The 11492-nt window shown below is 36.6% G+C and overlaps 2 protein-coding genes across 2 annotated transcripts; both read left to right on the top strand.

Moving 5' to 3' along the window:
* Positions 1–396: 396 nt before the first annotated feature.
* Positions 397–783, top strand: LOC141326077 (epidermal differentiation-specific protein-like). The gene has a single exon (XM_073834776.1). It carries the CDS (start codon positions 397–399, stop codon positions 781–783), a length of 387 nt encoding a protein of 128 aa, XP_073690877.1.
* Positions 784–5460: 4677 nt separating this feature from the next.
* LOC141325715 (uncharacterized) lies at positions 5461–9465 on the top strand. Its single transcript, XM_073834465.1, has 2 exons — positions 5461–5703; positions 8236–9465. Exons 1-2 carry the CDS (start codon positions 5619–5621, stop codon positions 9219–9221), a joined length of 1071 nt encoding a protein of 356 aa, XP_073690566.1. The 5' UTR covers positions 5461–5618; the 3' UTR covers positions 9222–9465.
* The last annotated feature ends 2027 nt before the right edge of the window (positions 9466–11492 follow it).

The raw sequence follows: 11492 nt of genomic DNA, 5'->3' as shown, positions 1-11492 counted from the left end.
ATGAACTGCCTTTAACTGAACATTGATTATTTACAATAATGCGTTACTTACACACTATTGTGCTGTTTAAATACTGTGCAGTTGCTTTGACACAATCTGTATTGTTAAAAGCGCTATATAAATAAAGGTGACTTGACTTGACATGTGCTAGTAAACTTTCCACATCAAAAATCTGTTTGTTTTTACCATATAGATTTGGCATGCAGCTTGTGTTTCTCAGCTGCCAGATCTACATGTACTGGCATATCTTTGTCAACACCCACTTTGGTGTAATTGTGGTTTAAAAAAGGCAGCTCTGCACACCATTCCACTCACTTTTCCTGGCAGAGCCACGAGAAGCTGAAAAAGAAGAACTTGCAATCTCCAGCGTCTAATCTGCTCCAGTCATTTTTCGAAATGAGCAAGATTGTTGTTTTTACAGAAGAGGGCTTCCAGGGCAGAAGAGCTGAATTTGAAAACAATGTCCGCAACTTAGAAGAAAAGGGCTTCAGCAATGTCATCTCATCTATCAAAGTTATTGGTGCGCCATGGGTAGCGTACTATGACAAGAATTTTGCTGGAAAGCAGCGGGTGTTTCAACAAGGAGAGTATGCTACTCTTGATGACAAAGGAAGGTTTTCTTCCCTCAAGATCATCACAGATGACCTGGACAACCCTGAAATCCAGCTGTTTGAGCATGTCAACTATCAAGGAAGAAGCGTGACCCTACGCAAAGAAACCAGTCTTCAAGACATTGATTTCAGTGACATTGCTTCTTCCCACAAAGTGAAAGGTGGTGTCTAGGTGCTATACGAGGAGGTCAATCGTCAGGGTGCCCAGCTTGTGTCTTTCCCTGGAGATGAAGTTCCCAGCTATTTCCCGCTCTCCTTCAATGATGTGGCCAGCCATGTGCATCCCTTGCTGCCAAAGCCATAGACAGCATCACTGAAATTACTCTCTGCAGCTGAATATAAACCGGAACCCTTTTGGAAAGGCAAACGGTCGGGAAAGACTGATCTTGACAAGAAATAATGACTGTGACTCCAATAAGTCCATGAAATTTCATGTAATTCAACTCAACCTCATCAATTACAGATATCTGTCTGAAGACAGTAAATATATGCGATAAAGTACATCTTTGGAATTGTATTTCCCCTGTTTGACAAGTGAAATTTTAAAAAGGACTTTATGTTTGTATTACGCTGAGCAAGAGACAACAAATGCTGTTTTAGTCTGTCACTTCAGAAAATAAAGAATCTTCAATATAAAGTGCTCTGTTTCGTGAATTCTCACTTGCGTTTTTATAATAGCTTTTCAAAGTTATGTTTTATGCTTTCTCAATTACATGTGTGTTCATTGACAAAAAGTATTCTAAAATTTAGCTGCAAATTGCAGATTTATTTCACATCTGTGAAAACTGGTCACAAAAAATATATTTTTAACCAGTGTTGTGGAGTAACTAGTTACATGTAATGGCATTGTGTAATTTAATTACAAAATAAAATGTAGAGAACATGATTTAAGAACCTCAGAGTGTTAACAACTTAAATTCTGCTCTGCACCTCACACAAATCTTATGTATTCCACCAGAGAGGACTGCGACTGCAGCGAACTGCCATTTGGATTACTTTTGGTACTGATTTTGACATTTTTGCAATAAATACGTGATTGTGATTGCACCGTGGCCTAATGGTTAGAGAGTTGGACTTTGTAACCCAAAGGTTGCTAGTTCAAGTCTCAGGTCCAGCAGGGATTGTAGGTGGGGGGAGTGAATCTCCACCTTCAATACCACGACTGAGGTGAGTCCCTTGAGCAAGACACCGAACCCCCAACTGCTCCCCGGGCGCTGCAGTAATGGCTGCCCACTGCTCCGGGTGTGTGTTCACTACTGTGTGTGTGTGTGCACTTGGACAGGTTAAATGCAGAGCACAAATTCCTAGTCACCAAACATGGCCTCATGTCACCTCCTTTCCTTATCTGCCTGTCATTTTTTTCTCATATTGTACAGAGATAGTTATGGTTAGGTTTAGATGTAGGAGTGGGATTAGCCATTTATGCCATATTGTTACTAAAATGGTTATTTCCTGCATATTTGGGTGAATAACGTTTTATATCTTTTTATATTCACTATAAAATGGGTAGGTTTAGGTTTGGGAGTAGGTTAAGGGATCTAAATATCTAAATCGTTTATTGATAAAAATGCATATGCATAATGATATAGAATATGCATAAATTACTTTTCTGGCGATTTGTACCGTTTTAAACATTGAATTACATCTAAATTGTATGTTTCAGCATAAATAAAAACATACTAACATGTACGTTTTGCGCTTGTACAAAATAATAAAATGGAGAAAAAAAAGATAAGGAAGAATAAAAAAATATGAAAAAAAAATTATTTTCTATTTTTTTTTCCTAAAAGGTTCCCGAATCCTGGTATGGTTTCTGCACCCAAACATTGTAATTTTGCCCTTTTAATAGAATCTCAAACTCTTTTATTTGTAGTTTTTAATATTTTCAGCAGACTAAATATATTTAAATATAAATTCCTGTGAAAAATAACTTTAGGGGATTTTTGCAAACAATTTTTAAACATCCCCAAGTTTTAACACCACAACAGTAAGTTACTCATTTCTTAACTATGTCATGTGATGAAGGTACACCCCAATATGAACAAATGATTAAACAAAACCTAAATAATTACATGCAACAATTACATTTACAGAGAACACATACTCTGTGAATAAAATCCAAAAATGCTAAATAATAAGCCTAATCAAGGATAGTAATAGTCATTTCCAAGCATCAACATAGAAAAAGTATTGAAATATTAAATACAGTTGGAAAAGGCACTTTTACTTATTACTCTTTCCATATTTAATTTTATTTTTGTAAGGTTTTTGTAAATCATGTTAAAATATTGTTTTGAATTGCTTGCTATTTACAGTGGTTACTGCAGTTAACTGTTTTTATAGTGTGTTTTTTGCTGATCTGTGTTAAAACCAGACTTAAAAATGAATAATAATCTTGAACATAGTAATTATTAACTTAAATAGTAACCTTTATCACAACAATTGAAAACATTAAAAATATTGTCCTTGTTTTGTTAAATAGATGATAACAAATTATATTTCAGGGATATTTTAACCACTCAAGTAAGAAATCTCCATGGTTTCCATTTCAGAAATCTGGTTACCTTTCTTTCTGCACTTTAGTGATTTTAGACAGCATGACTTTTATTTGATCTGACGATGACATCATGAGTCTGCGCGGCGCTCGTGCTTCTGTTGTGATTTGACTCTAGAAAGGTTTGTGTTTTTCCACATTCAAAGTGTTTAAATAGATGCAAACATTTCCGTATATGTTACAGCTTTTAAATAACTGTAAAGTAATCATTTTATCTAATATAGCAGTTTAATACTTTATCTAGGGTTAAAGAACGTTATTTTCGCGAGTGAAGCGCTTCTGCTCATCATAATAGAGATGCTGCGTCTCATTTCGCGCTCTATATCGTGAATCAATTTAAACTAAACATGCAAATGTGTAAACGGGGAAAACCGCATGCATTCGGATATTTCGAGATCAGTTTCAGTCCTCATTCATATGTGGAAATAAATCAGATATAAATCGGATATGTGCCAATGCTACTGTCATGTAAACAGGCAGATGGGATTTTCTGAGGCATTGCGTTCACGTTACTAAAAACTGCTACAATTGGGTATATCTTCACATTTAACCCTTGTGAGTTAAAAAAAATGTACACATAGGTGCAAAATGGACAAAACTGTCCATGTCCAAAAACTGTTATAATAAATTTGATTTATTAATATTTTTTTCCACTTTCACTTATGTCTATTTTTTAACCAACATATGTTCTATCCATAGATACCAAATATTCATTCATTTTCCGTATTGTAACTCTTTAAATGCTGGTTTGTTTGCATAATGCCACAGGTGTTTTTTTTTTATGAAAAAATGAAAAATTGTAATTTCCATGTACTAAATGCTGAGCAGAATTTTTTCTTTGCTTATTAGATTCTAAATTCTAAATGTGAAGCCTTGTCGATAGAATGAATGCACATTAGCATAATTTTATAGTCAAATGGCCCTGGGTTAAACAGTTGCAGTTTTAATGGGTTTCAATGTGGACATTTTTGTCCTTAATGTCCTGAGTGTGAGTATGGTACAGAGAGTAAAATTTATTTTTTTGAAGGAAATGATGGTTAAGTATTAAAATTTCAATAAAAATAAACTCCTGAGCCAAAATGTATGCAGATGGCATTAACACAGGCACACTTATAACAAAAAAACAAAACTGAAATGGACAAAAATGTCCATAAGATCACACAAGGGTTAATGTAGTCTCATGGGACCTGTGCTGGCAAAATGAGTGTAAAAATTTTAAAATTGTCTGTAAAATGATCTAAATTTGTACATTTTCTGAAATGATTACCCTGCTGAAAAAAACAGCTAAAACCAGCCTATGCTGGTAGGCTGGCTTAAGATGGAAGTAGCTGTTTTTAGCTGGTTTCCCTTTTCCTGGAAAACCACCATCATTCTAATGCTCCTCATTGACTTTGTATTGCGGGAAGCGGACTCCTTGTCATTTCTGACTTCTAACAAAAAACTGAACAAGGTGTAAAAGCTGTTCTGAGTCGAGGTGTACCGTAAACAAGCTAAAAAACAATCTACGTTTTTATAAGCTCTTGACCTAAAAAACACAAATAGTTGTAGATGTCAGGGTATTTCATGTTGGGCCATTCAGTTGGATCGTTTCTCCAACAAAGCAAGGTAAGGAAAAGGTGCACTGACATTGACCAATTAGTAGTAAGACACATTGCACTCTACTTTTGTTCTTGTTTTTAAACACTGTTTTTTTAGGTCGACAGCTTATAAAAACATAGTTCTGTGGTTTTCAGCTTGTTTACTGTACACCTTTATTTAATAGCAGCTTTTAGACATTGTTCTGATTTTTGTTATGTATGTTCTCCTGTCTTTAGTTGTAAGGAATTTTTTTTTTTTTTGAGGAAACCATTTCAGGATTTTTCTCCATATAGTGTAGTTTGAACTTCTAAAATGCAGCTTCAAATGGCTCTAAACGATCACAGCTGATGAAAAAAGGGTCTTATCTAGCAAAACGATTGTTTATTTTCTTAAAAAAAAAAGACAATTTATGTACTTTTTAACCTCAAATGCTCATCTTGTCTAGCTCTGTGTAGAGATTAAAAAATAAGTAAATTGTAAAATAACCGATCGTTTCGCTAGATAAGACCCTTCTTCATCAGCTGGGATCATTTAGCTGCATTTAAGCTGCATTTTGGAAGTTCAAACTTGGGGGCACCATAGAAGTCCATTAATTGAAGAGAAATCCTGAAATATTTTCCTCAAAAAACAATTTCCTTACAAATGAAGAAAGACATGAACATCTTGGATGACAAGGGGGTGAGTACATTATCTGTAAATTTTTGTTCTGGAAGTGAACTACTCCTTTAACTATTGTACTCTGACTGAGATGCACCCAGATTTAGTTTGCATTAATTTCTGTTAATTGTTCTGATCTTAATTATGACTGATTGTCCAAACAGACAGAAAAACTCCTGCTGAAGCAACTGAGATCCCCGTGAGGCACTGTTATAAAGATGGCACTTATTAAAGAGGAGGATGAAGACATAAAGATTGAAGAAGTATTCATTGTGAAACAAGAAGATGACGAGGAAGAAACAGGTTTGTTTTTATTCTCATTAATAATATTTTTATTATAAAGAGTGTCATTATTACGGTGGTTTTATTTAAAAATGGAACTTCATTTGGACAAAAATATGTTGAGATCAAATGACCAGACACATACTAATGTGCAGCAGAGAACTATTTGATTAATTTCTTAGTTTGATTGTTAAAAACAATGCAATACATGCTGCTATATTTTGTACTTTTTTTTAGGTGATATAGAAGCTCAAAATTCTTACTAATAACATTTTATTAACTAGACTAGACTAGCTTGTACGTGAGTGAACCCAATCCTCCCTATTCGCAAAATTCATCAAAAATTTATTATTTTTAGTTTTATTTTTGGTCAGTGGTTATGAAAACATGAATATTCCTTTCCTTTAATGCGTTGAGCTGTCGATCTTTCTACATAACATCTAAATCAGTCAAATCATGAAGCTGATATATACAGTCTCCTGTCAGTCTTGCTCAGCACTGGTCTTCACTGAATGTTGTTCATAACTTTCTCTGAATTCTATGCTGTGCTTTATTTTTATTGATTAATCAATTTCTGTATAGTAGGTTCTCAAACTTTTTACAGTGGTGTACCCTGTGGGGCATTTCACATTCTTTTAAGTACCTCTCAATAATTAAGGGATATAATTTACCCCTTTATATTGATTAACACATGAATTTTTACCTTTTATAGAAGGATCTTTTATGTCATATTCTTAACATTCTATTAAGTGTATTATTAATATGTGACCCTGGACCACAAAGCCAGTCTTAAGTAGCACAGTTATATTTGTAGCAATGGCCAAAAATACATTGTATGGGTCCAGGGCAATGTATACAAAAAAAAAAAAACATACTAACATCCCTGCTGGAAAAAAAAACAAAACAAAACAAAAAAACAGCTAAAACCAGCCTAGGCTGGTTGTAGCTGGTTTAAGATGGAAGTAGCTGGTTTCCCAGCCTGACCAGCTAAGACCAGCCTGGAAAAATGGCCAAAATCCCTCTAAAACCAACCAACCAGCCTAGGCTGGCAATAAATAACTAAAATCGCCAGTAGGTGGCAGTAAGTGGTCTTAATAAGTGAAGCGTCTTTCATTCATTCAGTAAGTACTCATATCAGTACTCATATTTTAAACATGAAAAGTGTTGTTTCTGTATCAGTCTTTGTACAGACTGTCAATATTTGTTCTTTGCTATTAAGTGCTACAAATATACTTAAAAGACACTTAAGTACATGCAGCGCTGTTTGCTAAAGTAGCATACTTTGCAGGCATCCTATCATACGCACACTGCTGGTATGGATACAGTCAGTTTTGACTGCAAGAGATGCATACAGCCATTATTGTCAAAATAGCTGGCAACAAAAGTGAGTACACCCTAAGTAAACTTGTCAAAACTGTGTCCAAAGTGTCAATATTTTATGTTAGTACCATTGTTGTCCAGCACTGCCTTAATCCTGCTAGGCATGGAATTGACCAGAGCTGCACAGGTTGTTGCTGGGATCCTCTTCCATATAATGGCATCACATAGCTGCAGTACATTAGACACATGGTGCTTCTCTACCTTCCATCTGAGGATGCCCCACAGGGTTCAGGTCTGGAGACAAACTTAGCCACTCATTCATCGTTATCATGTTGGAAAACTGCCATTCAGCTTAGTTTCTAGAGGGAAGGCACCATGTTCTGCTACAGAATGTACAGTACATAATGTAATCCATGTTTCCCTCAATGAACTGCAGCTCCCCAGAACCAGCAGCACTCATGCAGCCCCAGACCATGATGCTACCATGATGACTGAAGGCAAGACACAGTTTTCTTGGTACTCCTCACCAGGGCATCACCTCACATGCTGGACACCATCTGAGTTGATCTTATAGTCTCATCAGACCACAGAACATGCTTCCAGTAATTCATGCTCATGGACAGGTTGTCTTCAGCAAACTGTTTGCAGGCTTTCATATGAGCCAGCTTCAGAAGAGGCTTTCATCTGGGATGACGCCTGTGCAAACTGACTTTTAGCACTGTGCAGCGTATGGTGTGAGCACTGACAAACTGACCTTTTACTTCTGCAACCTTTAAAGCAAAGCTGGCAGAACTCATGCATATGTTTTTTTTTTTTTTGAAGCCAGGCTCTGCACTTGATGCACAGAACAGTCAAGCAGACCATAACATAAACATAATGAATTGGACATGTGGCTTTACATGGCAAAACAACATACTGCTGTTATCACTTTTGTTGCCAGCTATTTTTCAATAATGGCTGTATTTTTAGAGGACAGTAAATCTATACTGCTATACTACTCTAAAATATATCCAAATTTCATTTCTATAGTATTGTCCCTTGAGAAGATATACTTAAATTGTTTGCTGAAATGTGAAAGGTGTACTTTTGTGAGGTTAACTTATTAGAGGTGTGTTGGAGCTAAACTCTGCAGGACTGTGACCCTCCAGAATAAATGGCAGATTTGGGCCATTGTTGCACTCTGTTCTACTGTTGCTTTTAAACATGGGTTAACTTGTATTTGTCTCTTTTTAGAACTGATGGTGCCAAGAATGGAGAGTGAAGTACTAGATGAAATGCAAGATGAAGATCAGTATTTTATAACTGGACGAGAATCAATTAGTTGCTCTCAGACAGAAAATACTTCCTCAAGTAAAACTCATTTCACCTGCCAGTATTGTGGAAAGAGTTTCAGTCAACATGGAAACCTTATAGTCCACTTGAGGATTCACACTGGAGAAAAGCCTTTTACCTGCCAACAGTGTGGAAAACATTTCAGTGAACATGGAAATCTTAAAGTCCACATGAGGATTCACACTGGAGAGAAGCCTTTCACCTGCCAAGAGTGTGGAAAATCTTTCACTAAAAAAGCAGCCCTCAAAAGCCACATGAACGTCCACACAGGTGAAAAGCCCTACACCTGCCCTCTGTGTGGAAAACATTTCAGTCAACAAGGAAGCATTAACAGGCACATGAGAACTCACACTGGAGAGAAGCCGTACCTCTGCAAACTTTGTGGAATAGGTTTTACAACCAAACCAAACCTTGAGTATCACATGAACATTCACACTGGTGAGAAGCCATATGCATGTGATCAGTGTGAAAAGAAGTTCAGTCATAAGGGAACCCTTAAAAAGCACATGGTGGTTCACTCAAGAGCTCCCTCTCTCAGTTTTATATGCCATCAGTGTGGAATGAGTTTCTCAGACAGTGATCACCTTAAAAATCATGTAACATCTCACACTGGAGAGAAGCCGTTCATGTGCAGTCACTGTGGAAAGACTTGCTCAAACAAGACAAACCTAAATCTACACATGAGAATTCATACTGGAGAGAAGGATTATATCTGCCCTTACTGTGGAAAGACTTTCAGATTTAGAGGAAACCTTCGGGCTCACATGAGAGTTCACAGCGAAGAAAAACCTTTTACCTGCCTTTCATGTGGAAAGAGTTTCACACTTAAAGGAAACCTTACCGCTCACATGAGGCTTCACACTGGAGACAGACCTTCAGCAACATAAGTTTCACATATCAGAGAAACCTGAAAGATCATTTGCAAACGCATTCTGGAAAGACACTGACAAGTTTAGAAGGAGCAATTTTAAAAATCACTCTGAAGGTGGCGCAATACTGTGGAATAATTTTGCCATCACATATAGACCTAGAAAGGCAATTTATAAACAAGACCGTATTTCTGTTTTTGTACGTAAATAGTTTCAAATAGCTCTGCAGATATAAAATGGCACCAGAAAAAAGAAAAAATTATTTGAAGGCTGAAATTATTGACTGAAACCGTGACAAATATTAATTATAAATTCTCAAGTGAGTTATGTTGTGTGTACGTACAAGTTCCTTCTTACTGAAGTGTCCACTTGTGCCAAGAAATAGTGGGCTAACAAGTCTGGCATAAATTTCAACAAGTACAGTGGGGCAAATAAGCATTTGATACACTGCCTATTTTTCAAGTTTTCCCATTTACAAATAATGGTGAAATCTGTAATTTTCATCGTAGGTACACCTCAACTGTGAGAGACAGAATCTAAAAAAATCCAGTCACATTGTATGATTTTTAAATAATTAAGTTCCATTTTGTTGCATGAAACACGTCTTTGATACACTAGAAAAATAGAACTTAGTATTTGGTTTACAGTTACAGAGGTCAGATGTTTTCTTTAGTTCTTGACCAGGTTTGCACACACTGCAGCAGGGATTTTGTCCCACTCCTCCATACAGGTCTTCTCCAGGTCTTTCAGGATTTGGGACTGTAGCTCGGCAAGAGGCTCTTACTGAGGGAAGGAGGTTGTTGCCCAAATATGGTGTGGTCGTCCTGTCCCCTTTGCAGAAAACCACCCCCAAAGCATGATTTTTCCTCCCCCATGCTTCACGGTTGGGATGGTGTTCTTGGTATTGTATTTATCCTTCTTCTTCCTCCAAACACGGCATGTGGAGTTTATACCAAAGTTATATTTTGGTCTCATCTGACCACATGACCTTCTCCCATGCCTCCTCCAGGATCATACAGATGGTCTTTGGCAAACTTCAGACGGGCCTGGACATGTGCTGACTTGAACAGGGGGATCTTGCACACGCTGCAGGATTACAATCCATGACGGTGTAGTGTGTTACTAATGGTAACCGATGAGACTGTGGTCCCAGCTCTCTTCAGGTCATTGACCAGGTCCTCCCGTTTAGTTCTAGGGTGATCCCTCACCTTTCTCAGGATCATTGATTGTCCCTAGTGTCCTTAGACAGCTCTTTGGTCTTGCCCATAGTGGAGAGGTTGGAGTCTGATTGAGTGTGTGGACAAGTGTCTTTTATACAGGTAACAAGTATAACAGGGCTTCTTAAAGACAAACTAACAGGTCTGTGAGAGATAGAATTCTTGCTGGTTGGTAGGTGATCTAATACTTATTCCATGCAATAAACGGGAAATGAATTATTTAAAAATCATACAATGTGGTTTTCTTTTCTTTTTGATTTTGTGTCTCACAGTTGAGGCATACCTACGACTTAATTGGCGAAACACTGTGCTTTTCAGACTACATGACATCCTGTCTGTCATTAGGTCATTGTGCTTTTCACACTATACTATGTCCTATAACTGTCTTGGTTAATGTCTCTTGAATTGTATTTTTTTATTCTATGTATGCTTAATGTGTGAAGTACTAGTCAATGTGACCCACCTATAACTATGTGTGTCCTATCAAACTAATGCTCATTTAATGATACACACTTTGGTGTACGCCACCTCCTCATAGAATACCATGTGTGTTCATTCTTTAATCCGAATATAAAATGCCACAACCATTCAAACCATGCTTTCAGACAAATGGTCATAAAACCCACATTATTTCCAATATAAAATAATGAGTTTACATAACATAAGTTGACTTAACTTTAAAAAAAACGAGGAAACCATTGAGAAATATTGATATATTTAAAAGATTACTTCATATGTCTGTTATTACACTAGGACTTACTTTCATATTTTGCTCTTTAATGCTTTTTTTCAGACCTGATGGAAGAGAGCGAGGAGAGTGACGAACTGAGTGAATTGGAGGAGGAGCATCATGTCAAACCAGAAAAAAAACTTTGAGTCACTCAAAGACTAAAAAGACATTTTTAAAGAAAAGAATAGCCAAGAAATCTGTGTGCACTGAGTGTGGAAAGAGTTTTACAGACAAACATAGTCTTGAGGGTCCGTGTACCTACGTATAATTGGTTTTCTCGTTTTTGTTTTCAAAACAAACAAACGAATAAATGATTGGTTTATGCAATATTTACATTTTCTC

The sequence above is a fragment of the Garra rufa genome, chromosome 2, assembly GCF_049309525.1.
Source record: "Garra rufa chromosome 2, GarRuf1.0, whole genome shotgun sequence".
Classification (NCBI taxonomy): domain Eukaryota; kingdom Metazoa; phylum Chordata; class Actinopteri; order Cypriniformes; family Cyprinidae; genus Garra; species Garra rufa.
Note: the sequence above shows the minus strand (reverse complement) of the source record. Positions and strands in the feature narration are given on the sequence as shown.